This window comes from Desmodus rotundus, chromosome 2, assembly GCF_022682495.2.
Source record: "Desmodus rotundus isolate HL8 chromosome 2, HLdesRot8A.1, whole genome shotgun sequence".
NCBI classification, from domain to species: Eukaryota; Metazoa; Chordata; class Mammalia; order Chiroptera; family Phyllostomidae; genus Desmodus; species Desmodus rotundus.
In genome coordinates, this window is record NC_071388.1 from 2,636,519 (window position 1) to 2,653,439 (window position 16,921).

The 16,921-nt window shown below is 46.2% G+C and overlaps 1 protein-coding gene across 8 annotated transcripts in view; it reads left to right on the top strand.

Annotated features, from left to right (window-relative positions):
* The window catches only part of ITSN1 (intersectin 1), a 173,688-nt gene that overhangs the window by 103,222 nt on the left and 53,545 nt on the right, over nt 1-16,921 (top strand). For all 8 annotated transcript variants that reach the window (XM_053916815.2, XM_053916824.2, XM_053916819.2 and 5 more), the window contains 4 exons: nt 2,267-2,496; nt 4,264-4,385; nt 12,967-13,214; nt 14,950-15,109. In XM_053916815.2, the coding sequence (XP_053772790.1) occupies nt 2,267-2,496; nt 4,264-4,385; nt 12,967-13,214; nt 14,950-15,109 (760 nt within the window). The remainder of the gene's footprint in view (nt 1-2,266; nt 2,497-4,263; nt 4,386-12,966; nt 13,215-14,949; nt 15,110-16,921) is intronic.

The following is a 16,921-nucleotide window of genomic DNA, read 5'->3' on the forward strand; positions in this document are numbered from 1 at the left end:
ACCAAAATACTTTTCCGGTTCACAGCCTTTTAATAGCAGTGGTGGCCAGAGGCGGGGAGGGGGGTGCCACACAGGGTTTCTCCGGAAAGACCCTCCTTCCTTCTTTCTTCAACCGCAGATTAAACCTGAGTACAGAAGGAGAACTTTTGCGGCTGCTGCTTAGGATACAGACTCGTTTTTGTTTGAATGTTTGTGTTTGTGGTTTTTATTCGTAACTTTCTGTAATAGATTGTAGACATTTTTAAACTTCTGGTGTGTCTGATTTTGTCATTGGATATTTGCTTTTTAAATTTTATTAATTTTAGACACTAAGCAGGGAGGCTAAATGGTAATAGAAAAAAAAACTTCATTGTAATTTATTGAGTGAATAAAAATAAAAGTAAATTACACACTAAAACAAAAATGACCAAAAATGACCATGATGTAGTATAAATTGTAAAATTTGATTATTGAAATCAGACTAAAAAGATGAAGAAGCAGGTAATTTAGATAGGTCACTGCCTGCAGGGGGCTGAGCTCAGTGAAGCCACCCAGAGTGGGGCATGCTTTTGCTCATGGGTCTGTGTGGTATTTCGAGTCTGCTGCTTTGGGCATTTTTGTTTGTTTGTTTGTTTTCATGCCAATGGGTAGGTGGGTAGGGTCTCAAACCAATTCAAAGGGCAGTTTTATGGTTTCCTTGGGAGTAGGATTAGGATTGTGCAGCAAGGATTAATTCCTTGGATGTGCTGATTAACTCCATCCTTTTCTTACCTTCAGAGTTTATAAAATGCCTTCAGCACTCACACTGTGTGCTACACTGAACTTTCACATTCCTGCAGAATAGAAGTAACACAAAACATTGTAACACAGAAAGGTTAAATTTTGTGCTTACAGTTATGTGATAAATAGTATCCAGCATGTAACTTTAGGAACTACGTGTCTATGCCCTGTAAATGATGACTGACCTTATTAGAAGAAAATGTTAAAGCAGATTTTATTGTGTTTCTTTTTTGTTGTCACGATTAACAATTAACCACCCCTACCCCTCCAAAATTTTTTTTTCTGCTTTCTTAAGATGGTTTAAAAATTGTAAGTAAGCCCTGGCTGGTGTGGCTCGGTGGATTGAACGCCGGCCTGCAAACCAAAGGGTCGCAGACCAGAGGTGACGTTTGTGCGGTGCACAGCCTATCATGGCATGTGCGTCTGCCATGCACAGGACAGTGGGTCAGGGTGTGGACTCTGAGACTGAACCCCAGGCGAGTATGGCTGTGGGACTTCCGACAGTCATTTAGTGTCTCTGCCTCACGTTCTTCGTCTGCACGATGTGGGTAGGACCTGCCTACCCAGTGTGAGGGTAAACATAGTTAATAAATGTGTTGTTGCTAACACATCATTTATTAATGCATGTCAGTTTCATTTAAAGTGTGCATTTGGCCCTGACCAGTGTGACTCAGCAGGCTGGGCATCATCCTGCAAACCAGAAGGTCACCGGTTCAATTCCCAGTCAGGGTACATGCCTGGGGTGCAGGCCAGGTCCCCAGATGGGTGTGTGTGAGAGGCAACCAATTGGTGTTTCTCTCATACATCAATGTTTGTCTCCTTATTTCTCCCTCCCCTAAAGTGTGCATTTAAAGTATTTTCTGATTTTAGGAAACTTTATGAAACAAGAGAAAAGTCATTCCCAGTCTTTTCCTATGAGTTCCAGGCTGAGGACTTCATAATTTTCAAGGCCTGCATTTAATTGCAATGATCTCTTTGTGTCAGCTCCTTTGAAAAACAAACACGAAGTAACAGATTCACTGAACTCTTCAGGAGTTACTGCTTATGATGGGTGGTCACTACCTCACGGGCTCAAAAGGATCTTCTGCTCTCAGCTTCGTGCTGGGGAGCTCTGCGTATGTATTAAACGTGGTGTGCCCTTAGCCATCCCATTGCCCGTGGACTTGCTGGGGCAGTGTGTCACTTCGGTATGGGGTGTCCTTTCTCTTCATGGAAGCCATGTCCCCACTCGTGTTATGGCTTTGTTGTTAGGCAGCTATATACCAGTTTTAAAATTGAGAAGTATTTTTGATATTGTTCTAATAGTTTGGTAAGCCACGTTAGAAATGCTTTCTGTGTTTCTCTGAAGCGCGTGGTTTCATCTCAGAACGGGGGCCCTGAGACCCTTTGTTTCATCGATTCAGAGCCCTGCGTCTGAGGGTCTGGAGCATCCCATGGACCAGGTGGAGCGGTTTTTATGCTAACTTGGCGTTGCTTCCCTTGCGGTGATCAAGCGTGTTGTTGACAGGCGAGCTCAGGAGCGGGACAGGCCGTGCCTCGAGCACGTGCAGCAGGACGACGAGCATCAGCGGCCGAGGAAGCTCCATGAGGAGGAAAAACTCAAAAGGGAGGAGAGTACCAGAAAGAAGGACGGCGAAGACAGAGGCAGACAGGAAGTGCAGGACAAGCTGGGCCGGTTCTTCCCGCAGCACCACGAACCAGCTAAGCCCGCTGTCCACGCACCCTGGTCCACCGCAGGTACTAGGGGCCAAAACGTTCTAGAAAATAAGTCGTCTGCTTTCTCACATCCTTCTGAGAAATTTCCCTATGTGATCAGGCCCTATCCTCGCTATATTAATAGAGGTGACAATGTCAGGCTTCTTTTTTGGGACAGTGCAGCTGTTCGTTCTGTAGGGTCATTAGGCTTGTTTAATTCTGCCACCACCATGCCAACCTGTGGCTGCCATTACCCTGGCCTCAGAACTCTTTTGCAGATGACAGTGCGTGCGTTTCATTACCAGGCCTCACTCAGACACCTGGGTTCTATTAGAGGTCCTAACGTTGCTGCTGCCTCTCCAGTTCTCCAGTTATTTTCTCTGGGAATTCCTGGGCTCTTTCAAGAGCAGGAAGTGATCCCTCTCTGGCGTGCCTGTACCGATGGCACTCACTGTCTCCAGTCTGCCCTGCGTGAAACTGTGGTCTTCACCTTTTAAAGGGTGTGACTGTTTCTTGCCCTTTGATCATAAGTTTCCTCGTTAAGTAATGATGAATGAAAAACTTTGAAATTGCTAGAAAACATCCCTCATATCAGATGCAAACTAGGATGTATTTTTAAAATTCTCATGTGGCTGTATAATATACTGCTTTGCAGATTCTACTCAGCTGAACAAAGTGATTGCTTCTTTCTTTGTATAGTAAATTACACTGACTTTGTTTGTTTGATTACCAGCATGCTTTTTCCTGGTATGCTGGCAGAAAAGACAGAAACACGCTGTTCTGTAAAGGCCTGTTTCCTGTTGGCACAGTGGGCAGGGTTGGAGTGAGGGTTGCGAGTTGGGGCCGCCACCCTCCCCTCCGTACTGTGCACGCCGCCCCAGGAGAAAGTCATCAGATCCACACCAGAGTGCGGGGCTGTACGAAGACAAATAGATGTTTTCATACTGTTTTGATATGAAAATCCTTTTTCCATGATTCGATCTTAGGCAGTTAAAGTTCCTTCTGTTTTCTCCTAGTATAAGGACTTTTTCCTTCCATCAGCGGGAAAGTTTGCACAGCAGCCAGTTTCCAGACCACAGCAGCATAGCATCTTCCTCTTCCTGCTTCCAGAGAGAGTAGATGTGTGTCAGAGTGCTTGGGTGAAGCAGTTTAGGGGGCCGGGATTAGTCACTGTTAACCGGAAAACAAACTGTCCTCTGCTCACACGCATTTTAAAAATTGTATTTCATTTAAGATCTAAATTATCTTCATCTAGGACCTGTCCTTAGGCTCATCTCCTTACTTCACCAGGGATTATCAGTGATCACTCTTGGTGAAATCGGCTCTTGGGTTTTGTAGGACTGCATTTGGGGCCTAACCATCACCGTTCCCACGTCTTCTCACGTGGAGAGCTGTGCTGCTTTGCCCTCTCCCAAACGGACTTTCTGCTGGCTCATCCAGACTTTGGGGCCCATTTGAACTGCTTCATGGTAGTACTGGACACCCTGGGTGGGGCGGGGCCATGGTGCTTACAGATGTGCCGTGCTGGAGCCGAAGCCAGCAGGCAGAGACCAGGGCCTCAGCCGCACTGCACTTGGCATTGGGGTGACCTTTGTGTAGAGGCTTCACTAACACTCTCTGGGGTGAGGCGTGACATCAGGTTCGGCTCCCTTTGGCATTCGGTACATGTGCCAGAAATCCCTGGAATGGAAGGTGTTGAGGTAGGTGGTAGAGAGATGTCAGTTGTTTGGCTTGTTGTCATGCATTTGTGTTCTGTGTAATGTTTTATTTTTTTCCATTTCTGCCCCCATCCCCCTTTTTTGTGAATAGAGAAAGGCCCGCTCACGATCTCTGCACAGGAGAATGTAAAAGTGGTGTATTACCGAGCACTGTATCCCTTTGAGTCCAGAAGTCACGATGAGATCACAATCCAGCCGGGAGACATAGTCATGGTAAGAGCGACTCCGGTGGCGCGTGGTTTCTGTTCATGACGAGCGTTACCCTTTGCTCGGACTTTACTAGACAATTGTGAAATTGTCCGTGCAAGTGACATCCGGTAAGCCAGCATCTGGGTTTCTGAAGTACAGAAAGGCTCAGTCTTCTTCCTTTTCTAGTACATTGAAAGAAGACATTTAAAAATTTACTGACATTACTTTGAAATAGAGCTGTGAAGGAAAATGGGTTTGTATTACAGCGTTAGCTTATTTTTAAATCTGTAATGATCTGGTAATTTCTGAGTTGAGATTACTACTTACATACTATGAGTAGTCTTTAAAAATTAAGTTTTAAATGCAAAATACTCTAGCACTATTTTTGTAATTGCCAATGATAACTTCTGTGTCTTTAGGTCAAAAGCATATTTCCCCCCCCTCTAATCGTGTAAACTTTGAATCGTGTGACGAGGAATGAATTAAATACAGTTAATCTGATTTCTTAATTAAGTGTAATCTTAGGATTGCAACTAAAACTACAGGAACCAGATTAAGAAAGAATACAGCAACGTGGTTGGTCTAAATTACTCTCTGAAAGAAATTAGTTGTTCATCTGCATATCAACTTAAGAGTAAGACCTTAAAAGTGGCTCAACTTTGCATTACTGTTAGCATTAAAAAACGAAAGGGATGGGTTGACATTTTAACAGAAATACACAGATGAAGAGTTGAGACAAACATTTCCCATCCCAGGACCCCATGTCTTTGAAGCACAGAAGGGCGCTGCACTACATTACTCATGCGTATTGTGTGTGTGCGTGGGGTCTCTGTAGAATATGTGGTTTAATGGGCCAACATAACATATAAGGAAAGAACAGAGAAGTCAATCCCTTTTCCCATTTTCTTGATCACTTTTCCTCTAATGGGCTGGAAATAGGGGAGTCAAGGCCAAAGGCCCAGAATCTTACTGAAACTTCAGGATTAAGTACAACTTCAAATACATTGCAGTCCTTTCAGCACCCGGTTTTTGAGTGCCTGAATGTGCTGGGAGCCAGCCTCACTGCTGTGCAGAAAGAACCAGCTTCCCTGGGGAGTGGGCCTCTCTCTGGACCTGAGTGGTGATGCCGGGTGCTAGGGTTACAGCTTCTCCACCTCCTCCTGCTCGCTACGCCGTGTTTTCTAATGGCCTGAAGCTGCCTTACCCACACTGCCTCAAACCTGAAGTGCCATGCCTTTTAAAGTGCATTAATTGTAAATTATATAATACCAGTCAAGAGTGGGAATCTAGAAATTATGAAGACGCTGTGTGACATCAGATATGACCTTGTTCCAAAGTTGGCCTATTACACTGTTTAAAAAAAAAAGCCTACTGTTTTTGAAGTTGCATTTTGTTGCAACACAAGGTGCAGAAAAGTAATGTTCTCTTCTATAGATAAGGATGTGTTACACATGTTACAATAAGGAAATGTTACAGATTTGGATTTTAGTAAGAAAATACTGTTAATTTTTTGAAACGTAATTTTTTTACAATAATATTGAGTCCTTTTCCTTAAGTTGGCTGGTTAACCGCCAGCTTGATTAGATGAATAGAGTTTAGATTTGCTGTAAGAATAAAACATTAAACACCTGTCTTGCCTTGCTTTCAAACCTGTGCTTTCCCGGTGGAGGTTAAAGGGGAATGGGTAAGTGCTCTGTTACTGTCAGGAAGTCTGCATCTTAGTAAATGTTTTGTTCTTCTCAGTCACTTTAGTTCTGTGTAAGTACACGTATCTTTGGGTGTTGTCGTGGTAGAAAAATGTTTTGCGTTTGTGTAGTATGTTGTACTTAAAAAAAAAAGGGAAGGAAGAAGGGCGAGCGGGTTGGCGTCCCGTCCCAGGCTCCTCTGTGCTGGATGCCGAGTCAGGACCGACTCGAGGGCTGTCTCAGGCAAGTCCCAGGACCAGGTCTCTGGCGCGGGCCCTGGACCAAAGGACGTTCAAGCAGGTCAAACAAAGATAATTCTAAAAATATTTTTTAGATGTGAGTATTGGAATAATTATCTGGCTCAGAAATGCCTTCATAAGTTAAAACCAGAAGCCAAATAGGACACAAATGGACAGATTTTATTAAAAATTGCGACGTTTATGTTACAAAATACGTAAGAGTCAAAAGGTTAATATCCACATTATATAATTATTCCAAAGAGTTAATATGAAAGAAACCCACAATTTAGAAAAGTTGGTGGAGGATATGTAAAGACAGTTACAGATGAAGAAGAGCAAATAATTTTAAAAATAAATGGAAAAGATGTTTCATTGCATTGGTGATCAGGAAAATGCAAGTTAAAAAATGAGATATTTTTATCCGTAAACTGAGCAAATTTAAAAGTTTGATACTCTGCAACTTTGCCAAGTATAGGAAAGGGGACATCACGGTTGTGTGAACTGACTGAGTCATTGGCAATTCCTGTTCAGATTTAAAATTCTGTCACTCTCCCTCCTCTGGGCTGTTCTCCAGCATATGCCCAAATACGTGTGTGCACGGTGCTTGCCACAGCATTGCTGCTAAAAAGAAATAAGGACCAGTCCAGTGCTACCTCTCAGGAGGGGAGTGGTTTAAGTAAATCACAATACAGCTAAAGAAATATAATGAGATGCTCAAAAAAAATAACCTACACCCACATATACAGATAAGCTCTCTAGTAAAAAAAAAAAAAAAAAATCAGAAGCAATATAGAGAATATAACTGGGTTTTGGTTAAATAAAAAACAATGTATGTATATATGAATGTTTATATATGTGTAGTTAACAGTCTTAAAATACAGACCTCAAACTGCTAACAGTGGTTACCACTGGGCAGGAAAGGAGAGGTTTCTTGTTTAATCTTACGTAGTTCCATAATATTGTCATATTTACAAATGTATCAACATTTGTATTTTTAATAAAACACTAAAAAATAAATCCAGCTTCGAGAAGTGTAACAGACGTCCACCCGGGACTGGAATGGCGTTCGCTTTGTCTTAGACGGTCCCAATCCGTGAGGAGCCGCGGAACCTCCTGCCGGTGGAGCCCACTGGCATGCTGAAGGGGCGGGGGCGGCGGCTTCAGTTCTCGTTACACAATGTAACATGACCCCGAGTGATGTACAGCTGTACTACCTTTGTGAGGTTAACAGTCAGTGCCAAAAAAAAGGGAGAAAATCGACATGTGATAGTAACAATTTTGTTATTTCATGAAGTTTGCAGTAAGAAACATGAGCTGGAAAAATATGTAGTTGGATGTATAGCCCTGGTCAGTGGCTTAGTTGGCTGGAGCATCATCCATCCATCAAAAGGTTGAGGGTTCTATCCCTGGTCGGGGTGTGTATGGGAGGCAACCGATTGATGTTCCTCTCTCTCTATCTCTCTGTCTTTCCTCCTCTCTCTCTAATCAGTAAACATAACCTCAGGAGAGGATTAAAAACCATTCAAAAATATGTAGTTAGAATGTCACCATCAACCTCCCTTGGTTAGATAAATCAGGAGTTCACTTGTTGGCACAGTAATCATGAGATGCTCAGGTTGCTTAAACATCTTTGAAAAGTGGCCAACAGTACCTGTTAGATTTTAGAAGTCTAGCAATGCTTTCTTTTTTAATGCAGGCAGTCTTGGAGGGGGCTTCAGAAAAATGTTTGCTTTTGAAAAAACTTGATTATCAGCCCAGTTTTCTCCAAAAATACATTCTTTTGTGGTCAACAGAAATTAAAGTGATATCTTAGGCACAGTCCTGTTCTAAATGTTGGTAATACAAAGAAATAGAAGATGATGTCCACCATTCGGGTTTAAAATCTTTTCAGAAACTAGGGAGAAGCACACGGGAAAGCAAGATGGGCGGCGAAGTTCTTCAATGATCACTCACCAGTTCTGCCAGGAATTGAAAGACGAATAGCAATCAGAGTGAACTGATGTGCTCAGGCTTCTGAATGGAAGCTTCGTAGTTGAGTTTGACCTTGACAGCTAAGACTTCAATACTTTGAAAATCTATGGCCTGTCTTCTAATCTGGAGGCCCCAGTGTGTGGGGGGTGAATAAATCAAACTTGACATGTATAACGTGGTGGAATAGCGTAAGAAATTCGAAGACCTCTGCTCATTGCTGTTTTGTTGAGGTGTGGCTGAGCACAGGCCGATCGTGTTATTCAGCAGGGTTAGGTGCAGCAGGACCAAGTTCATCAGAACTGCTCTGGGAGCTTCAAAAGAACCGGTCCAAGGCCCCTCCCCAGCGTCTCCAGGAACTGCGAATCCACACACAGGCCTAGTTAGCATCCTCTCCAGGTGATTCTGTTGGGGTTTAGTTTCAGGAACTACTGATCTGAGCTCTGATAAAACCTAACCTCTCTTCCTTGTCAGGACTAGTCCTAAATTATTTCTGGAAAATACCCTCTTCTTAAAATACCCAAAAAAGGAAACTTCCAGAGCAGTTGTCAGCCATCCATAGGTCAAGTCGTTCTGGAAAGTGTCTGTCTTCTAACTCAGCTTTTCCCCCATAATAGTTTCAACCCGGTTTTGCCTTTTCTTCTCTTGATGGAGAATGTTTTTAAACTTACCTTTTCTTTTCTGCCTTCCTCAGATTTTCATAAGCTTACTATCTGAGCACAGCTTGTTTAGTTACATTTGGTCACAGCGTTGCGGCTGTTTGGAGGGGCTGGTACACGCATGTGATCCCAGGGCCGGGTCAGACCCCCCCAGCCCTGTTGTGTGGGGAGGTGTTGCGGGCGCACCCCCGGGCTCGCTCATATACATATTGTCTCCAGCTGCTTTTGTGTCTTGGTGGCCGGGCTGAGTAATGTGACAGTCAGAGGGAAAATTTGCCAGCCTCCAGATGAGAGCTTTACAAAGCAATGTAATATCCTCACCCAGGGGTTTTGAGGGCAGCCCTCTACTTCCACCTGGCAAACGCACGAAACAGGTGCTGCTCCCGACTCCACAGCAAAAGCCAGCACGTGAGCTGGTGCGAGTCCATCCACACTTTAACCCTGTCCGTTCTTCCCGGTCTGTCGTGCTTGTAAGGAGAGAGGGCACTTCATTTCCTCTTTTTTGTGACAAAGTCGGGGGTTGCAGAAATAGCAGTGCTCCCTCCCTAATGAAGATGGCAGCGGTGAAGCACAAAAACATTCAGAAAAGAGACATAATGTTACTGGGCTCCAGCCCCATGTATTTGAACCCGACAGCCACAGTGTACTTCCGACTGTTGGCCTGTGTGCCGTCCAGTGTACAGCGTGTCACTACTCACATTTTCTGGATCCGCAGCTCATTCCCAGGCGTGTAGGTAGCGCCAGGGGTTTGTGCGTCCCACTTGGCTAATGTCCGCTGTGATGATGCCAGGTGTTTGCAGGCATCCCCGTGGGGCTGGTCAAGTGAAACTGCGTTAAGACCAGTGCTGTTACCTGCTCTATAGCCACCAGCAGATGATTCCACTTTTTGTACTCGTGTGTCGAAGTCCACATTGTAGCCACCGTGCTACCAAGGAGTTTGTAGGCCTCACTTTTCTTGTTCTATCCCAATCTTATATAATGGTTTTCCACAATTGGATTGGCATTTTGGATAAAGTTTCCCAAACCCAGGAAGAAATGTTTCTCATTTCCACATGAGAACCTTTGTGCTTTCTCTAACTGGTTAATTTAATGTGAAGAGTAAATTTTTATTTTATTCTGTGAACCATAAAATGAAAAATGTAATTATTCATAAAAATTAATGAACCCCTTAAGAATAAATCAAACTGATTGAGACTGTTGTTTGGTCAAAGTTGACCTGTGAATTTCTTGGCTAAAAGTGAAACACTGTGAAGGGAGGGGCAAGGTCTTATTTGCACAGGTCATGGGCAGCCTTTGCCCATCCTAAGTAGTCACAGCACCTTTTGGAGGGCAGGCACCTTCTGTCTTGCAGGGGACGGACAGGAATGGGTGTGATCAGTCCGCCAGGCTGGCAGCTAGGCCTGCCCACAGAGTGGGACGTTCCTCAGGGCTTCTGATGCAGCTGCAGACAGGTCAGCCAGCAGTCTGTTGACCAGAAAAGACCCTATATCTCGGGGGCCCATAGGATATGGGGTGAGGCAGCTGACATCCCAGGAAGTCCAGCTCATACAGACCAGGAGGAGTTTCAGAGAGGCCCCGGGCAGGGGCTGACCCCCAGCCCTAAGGCATTACTGCTGGCCAGAGGCAAACCAGGAGGCTCCTGCCAGACCCAGTTTCTAGAGCAGGGCATCCCCCATATGCAGAACCGGAGGTGCTTACCTAAGGTGAGGGTCAAGTGGAGGCCAGGCTTTTAGAATGAGGGGAAGCCCGAGGCAGAGGGCCGCAGGGCAGGCGCCTGGACAGTAGGAGAGGTGGCTGTAACAAGTCCACCACTAAACACTCATCATATGCCATGCGGTACTCTAAATATTCAACAGCCCTCGCAACAGCCAGAGTGGACAGGTACTGTTGCTGTCCCCACTTCACAGGTGATGGAGCCGAGGCAACAGGAGGTTAAACTTGCCCCAAGTGAACCAGTTGATAAGTTGGAGAACTGCTGTTTAAGGTGGGGCAGTCTGATTGCTGGGCCCTGCCCTTGATCCTGGCCGTCTGGAGACTGTTGCTGAGTGGCTGCGGCTCCTGACTCACCTTCCTGGCTTCTCACCTTTGCCGCAGAATGACTGCTGAACCTCCTGAGAAGTTGGGGAGACCCTGGCACAAGTTGGTTTAAAAACAGCTGCGTTACCAGGGCAAAGCAGCTGCAAAGTTAAAATGTGTCATAATATCACCAGCAAATGTAAAGGAGGAAGGAAAGGCATGTTGCCATTTGAGTTTAGTACAAAATAAAGATCCAAGTAGCCCTGGCTGGTGTTGCTCAGTGGGTTGCAGGTTGGCCTATGAACTGAAGGGTGCTGGTTCGATTCCCAGTCACAGCACATGCCTGAGTTGTGGGCCAGGTCCCTACTTGGGGGCATGCGAGAGGCAATTGATCAATGTTTCATTCCCCCCCTTTCTCTCTCTCTAAAAAATAAAATCCTTTTTTAAAGGCATATTAAGAAATAAATATAATAAAATAAGATCCAAGTAGAAAAAATATCATTTAAAATTCTCATCTAGAGAAACAGTTGGGGCTGCCCAGAAAATGGAAGAACAGCACAGTGTGGGGAGTTGCATGACAAGCGGCCAGTGTGTGTGTTCACAGCTGATTCAGTGTCAGCCGGAATAGCAGAACTGTAAGGCGAAACCGAGACCCTCGGCGGAGGACGGCGCTCTACAGTGGGCACTCCTGTTGGGAGAATTCCCCACTTTAAACACTGCTTTTACCCGTGACAGCAGGGTGCTGTGAGCTGGGCCAGCAGGGTCGCGCCCCTTGCATACTCACTCTTTTGTAAATAACATATAGAATTAAGTAGTACGCTGAGTGTTCGTTCCACTTTCTCCGCCCCATCCCGAGACCTTTTTAGTTCAAGTGGGTGAGTGGATGTTACACCCTGTTACTGACTCTGCATGGAGTGCAGATGGGTGTTTGCTTCCGTAGCTCTTTGCTTTTTGGTTTGTTTGGTTGGTTGTTCGTTTACTGAATATTTGTATGGGTCAGAAAACTGGTATTTTTGCCAATTTTTCAAAATCATTGTTAAAGACCCCACCTATTCATTTCTGTGATTCTAAAAAGTAACATTCATGTCCAGTGAAGTGTTGAATGTTTTACGTAGGCAGTAGTATGTTAAGGGGTTCAAATAAGATCAGGTCTCTCATAGACCCTTATTTTCACTTACAGTAATCAACATAATTCTCTAGTAGTGAATGTAACTCCTCCAAACTCATTCTACTGTTGCTCATAAAATAGTAGAATCATTCTGCTGACTTTGAAGAACCCTTTTGAAACAGAATTGAAATACAATGCAAACATTAGAAGCACTTGGTGAAGTAAATAGCCTCTGGAAATTTTAAACAGTGGAATTCTATATTCTTGTGTGCACTTCATGACTATTAAAATTAAGTTTGTATGAAAGAAAACTATGGGACCTTAGTAAAAATTGTTGCTATAAATAATTATTTCCTTAATTTTCCCATCATGTATCTGAGGAGCTTTTAAAAGGCTGAACGCAGCGGTCAGCTTTGCTCCCTGTGGAAACCGTCCAAGGCTGTGTTTTATCTTTCTGGCCCATACGCTGAATGACTCTTCAGTTGTCGGAGACTTTTAGAATACTAAATTTATATTGATTGCACCCTTTGCTTTCAACTTTAAATAACCAACCCGAGTCAAATTATTTTTAATAATTACGTGACTTCCTGAGTGATGAAGTGTCGGATCACTTTCCAAATCAAAATTGCTCTAGCAGTTCCAGCCGGGGCCCAGGGACTTCAGGCGCGTTCTCTGAACTGCCGGGATTGGAGGGGGGAGAAAAGGCGAAGAAGCAGAGGGCGAGAACGGGAACCGTGGTACTTCCTGTTTGTTTGGAGCCAATGCTTAGAGAGCGCTTTTCCAGACCCCGGTCTGAGAGTCCGGTGCAGAGCCGGCCAGGACTGTCCTACGCAGAGTCAGTCTGTCAGGGCTCGGGGCCTTGTTCCGTAGGGTGTCTGGTGTCTTTACGTGTCAGTCCCACTTACGCTGAACCCCGTGACTCTCCTGCAGGTGGACGAAAGCCAGACTGGAGAGCCGGGATGGCTAGGAGGAGAATTGAAAGGAAAGACCGGGTGGTTTCCTGCAAACTACGCGGAGAAAATCCCAGAAAACGAGGTTCCTGCTCCGGTCAAACCAGTGACAGACCTGACCTCTGCCCCCGCACCCAAGGTGGCTGTGAGGGAGACCCCTGCACCTCCGGCAGTGACCTCTACTGAGCCCTCCTCGACCCCCAACAACTGGGCCGACTTCAGCTCGACGTACGTGCAGCTGTGCTATTGCCGAGGACTTGAAATCCCTGCTCAGGGACCTTTTTTCTTCCAGTGTCGTTACTGTTGGGGTTGTACGTCGCATAGAGAAGCTGGCTCGCTTTCATTGCCACCTTCTCTGACTGCTCCACTGGCAAGCAGTGGGTGTTGTGCTTTGAACGGATGTTAGTGTGCCATTGCTCAGCAGTGGTTTGCCCTGCTGCAGACGGAAGCCTGTTCTCTTGTTCCATTCAGTCATCTGTCGGTAGCTTTCCTTCTTCCGGAAGAAATGGAGAAACACGGTTTCCTAACGATCTCTTTGACATCCACGTCAGTCAGCAAATACTCAGTCATGTCCTGCATGTAAATAGCACTTCTTAGTGGGGTGAAAACAGAAATTGATTCAGTCATGTGGTTCTGAGTATGAGGGAAAGCTGTCTCTTTTAAAGCTGCCCTCTTCATCTCGTACAAATAAACGGACAGAGAGGGAAGAGAGGTGTGCTCTCGGCCATGACCGCTGTTGTGCTGTGCCCTTGGTCATCAGGAAATGGCATTAAAAACGGGTATAGGCGAAGGGTGGCAAAGGGCTAAGCTGCTGTCCACGCGTGCGGTTACAGGACCTTGGTCTAGACGTGCCGTTGTCTAAAGATACTCTACACCAGCAGTCAAGTACAAGTGATTTGAGTAAGTGCTTCGGTTTTTTAGTCTCACCATCTGTCAGAAGAAAGAAATTGAAGACAAGGGGACAAATGCTGGAGAAAGATCAGACCGCAGATAGAGGGGGCAAGGGGCTGATGAGCAAGGGCAGGAGGAAGTGCAGGGAAGCGTGTGAGGGGTGGCAAGTGCCCCCCTTAGACTTCATATGGGAGGTCGAGAGTGCTAAAGCAGTCCCCTGTCTGACCTCTGTTGAGAGTGGCCTTCTGTTGGCATGAGCCCAAGTCGAAACCCTTCGTTTCTTGATCTTGACTGAGGAGTGCTGACTTTTTAAACTAAGGCGCAGGCTGGAATAGAAGACAGATACCATGTTTTGTTTCAGGTGGATCTGATCGGTGTGGCCCATCCTCAGTAAGTGTGTGTTACGCAGTTTCCTGCTAAAATTAGGGGCATCTCGTTTTCCAAACCCAAATCAGGATGTGCAGTTCGTGTTTATGTCTTATAAAGTTGTGAGAAGTAAATTTCATGTAGACCGGCACTCACACAGATGTGTTTATTTAAAATTATAAAATTGCAAAGCTAAATTCTTCCCGGAGATCCAGGACAGCTGGCGTGGGGGCCTGAGGCCCAGGGCTTGCTGTGTGGTGGACGGGACAGAGAACAGTGCGGAGAGGCACCAGCTACCGGCCTGGTGTATTTTCACGCCTGGTGTCTAACTTCTCTTTTTGCTGACTTAGCTGCTGTTGTTATAAATGGCAGTAATGATCAGGTGAGGATGTTTCTCTGGTGCTTTAGAGTTCCAAAGTATTTTTCTCTCCAGTATTTCATGGGACCCTCTCAGCCAACCAGAGTGGCGGGATGATGTTCCCATCTAACCGGTGAGGAATCAAGGCTCAGAGAAGCTGCTCTGATTTGCCTGAGGTTCGTTGCTAGCATGTGACGCTCAGACTCAACACTGAGTCCAGTGATTTTTCCTCCCCTCCTTATTGAACTTCCGAGAACCCCACCCAGGTCCTGGGTTTGTGTTGACTATGGGGGAAAACTGGCACATTAGAAGTACCTGCTACTCATGGTGGCATGCTTCTCCTTCCAGGTGGCCCACCAGCACGAACGAGAAACCAGAAACCGATCACTGGGACGCCTGGGCAGCCCAGCCCTCGCTCACTGTGCCCAGTGCTGGCCAGTTAAGGCAGAGATCAGCTTTCACTCCAGCCACGGCCACCGGCTCCTCTCCATCTCCTGTTTTAGGCCAGGTAAAAGCAGTCGCTGAGAGTGTGGAGACCTGGCATGCTCTGGGTACCGATACATTCGGCCAGTGCTTGGGGACTGTGTCATTTAGAAGGAAGCCTCCTTAAATGCATCTGGGCCAGCTGGCGTCCAGTCACCTTCAAGGGGCCTTGACTGTCGTGAATAGTGAGGGAGGGTGAACCTCTCCTGCCGGGCCTGTTCAGGGAAGCGGCATTGAGGAAGGGGCGTCTGTACCACGTCTCGAACAGTGGGTAAGATCTTACTAGGAAATGGAGAGGGCTGGCATACTAGACAGCACATGCTGTGAGGAGGGGCCGTAGGACCGGAAACCAGAGTGCGTTCAGGGAAAACCACGGGTTAGTCCATTGGGCCGGACCACTGAGCGTTGATCAGAAACCAGACTGATGGAAGGTTAATGGGAAGCTCTTAAGTGCCCTGCTGAGAAAGAGTGACTGCAGAAAGAGTAAGGTTGCTTCTCTGAGTATTTCTGTTTTTACTCAACTGCAGTGAAGATAAAGGAATGAAATTTCTGTGGTCAGTCAAACCAAACGAGCAAATGGCCATCTGGCGGGCCTGGTGGGGCAGGGATAGCTTCTGGTCCGGGAACCGCCAGGCTGCGTGTGGGCTCGGGCAGATCCCTGTGGATGGCATCGGGACAGCGCTGCAGTGAAAGAGGGTGGGGTCCCGGCACCTGCGGGAGCCAAGGAGAGAAAGGGGTCTGCGACTGAGAACCAGACTCAACCTTTGAAACAAGGGAGGCAGAGGGAGAAACTGATTTTCAGTTAGAGGGAGGAGTTGGGTGTCAGATGTGTTAAGTTGAAGGTGACAGTGGGACATCTGGGGCCCCGAGGGCTGCAGGCTGCGTGCAGTCCAAGCTCAGCGAAGAGGAGGGCAGGACTGAACCTGTGACTGGTCATTGCACGTAGTTCAGCTCTCTCCAGTGACACTTCACAGTTTGGGGGTAGAAACAGTGTAGTAAGGCCACTACTGTGGTCAGGCTTACTACTGTCGCAGCAACACTGTGGGCAGGGCCAGCAGCGGGGGGTCTTGTTAAACTTTCTTGACAACCTTTTAAAGAAAGTGTCTGTTTTATAGATGCAGTGAGTGAGGCCTAGCAAGATTAAATAGTTACCACGGTCACAAAATTAGTAGGTGACAGACCTGGGATTTAAACCGAGTCCAAGTTCTGCCCGACCTCTGCTGGGTTATTCGGGCATATCGTGTACAAAGATGGACAGGGCAAGCCTAGGCGGGGCTCGTTAGGGGACGGGCTTCTGTGGTAGTGCTGAGGGCGCAGTTGAAATGCTGGCCTGGGGGCCCCTTCTTGCCAGAGGAGCAGTGGAGGTGGCTGAGCGGATCAGACAGCACAGAGCTGGGAGAGCCCTGGGAGGTGGGAGGTCTATTGAGGTTCCCTCGAGTGTGAGGGAGGAAGGTAGGGGTGAGGAATAGGTGTTTCTGGAGGTGCTGGAAGTTCAGAGACACCGTCTCACTTCCGAGGATTTGAAGGAGTACAGTTGACATGGGAGCAGGGTTAAGAAGGTGAGAACCGTACAGAGCAGGATGTAGACCTTACCCATGTGGATGCTGAAATGATTTGACCTGTCCTGAGTTCTCAGTGTATCAGACTTAATCAAAAATGTCGATGTGCAAATATCTTTGAAGCCAAATACAAACCGATTCTGAATGAGCTATCTCTAGGCATTAGCCTGTTCCCGTCCATTTGTGTAGTATGCTATTGAAAACTGACCTGTTTTTTTTAGAATGGTTCTGTGTTACAGTCTTTAAAAAGGTAATAAATACCTTGCCCTGCCTTTCCA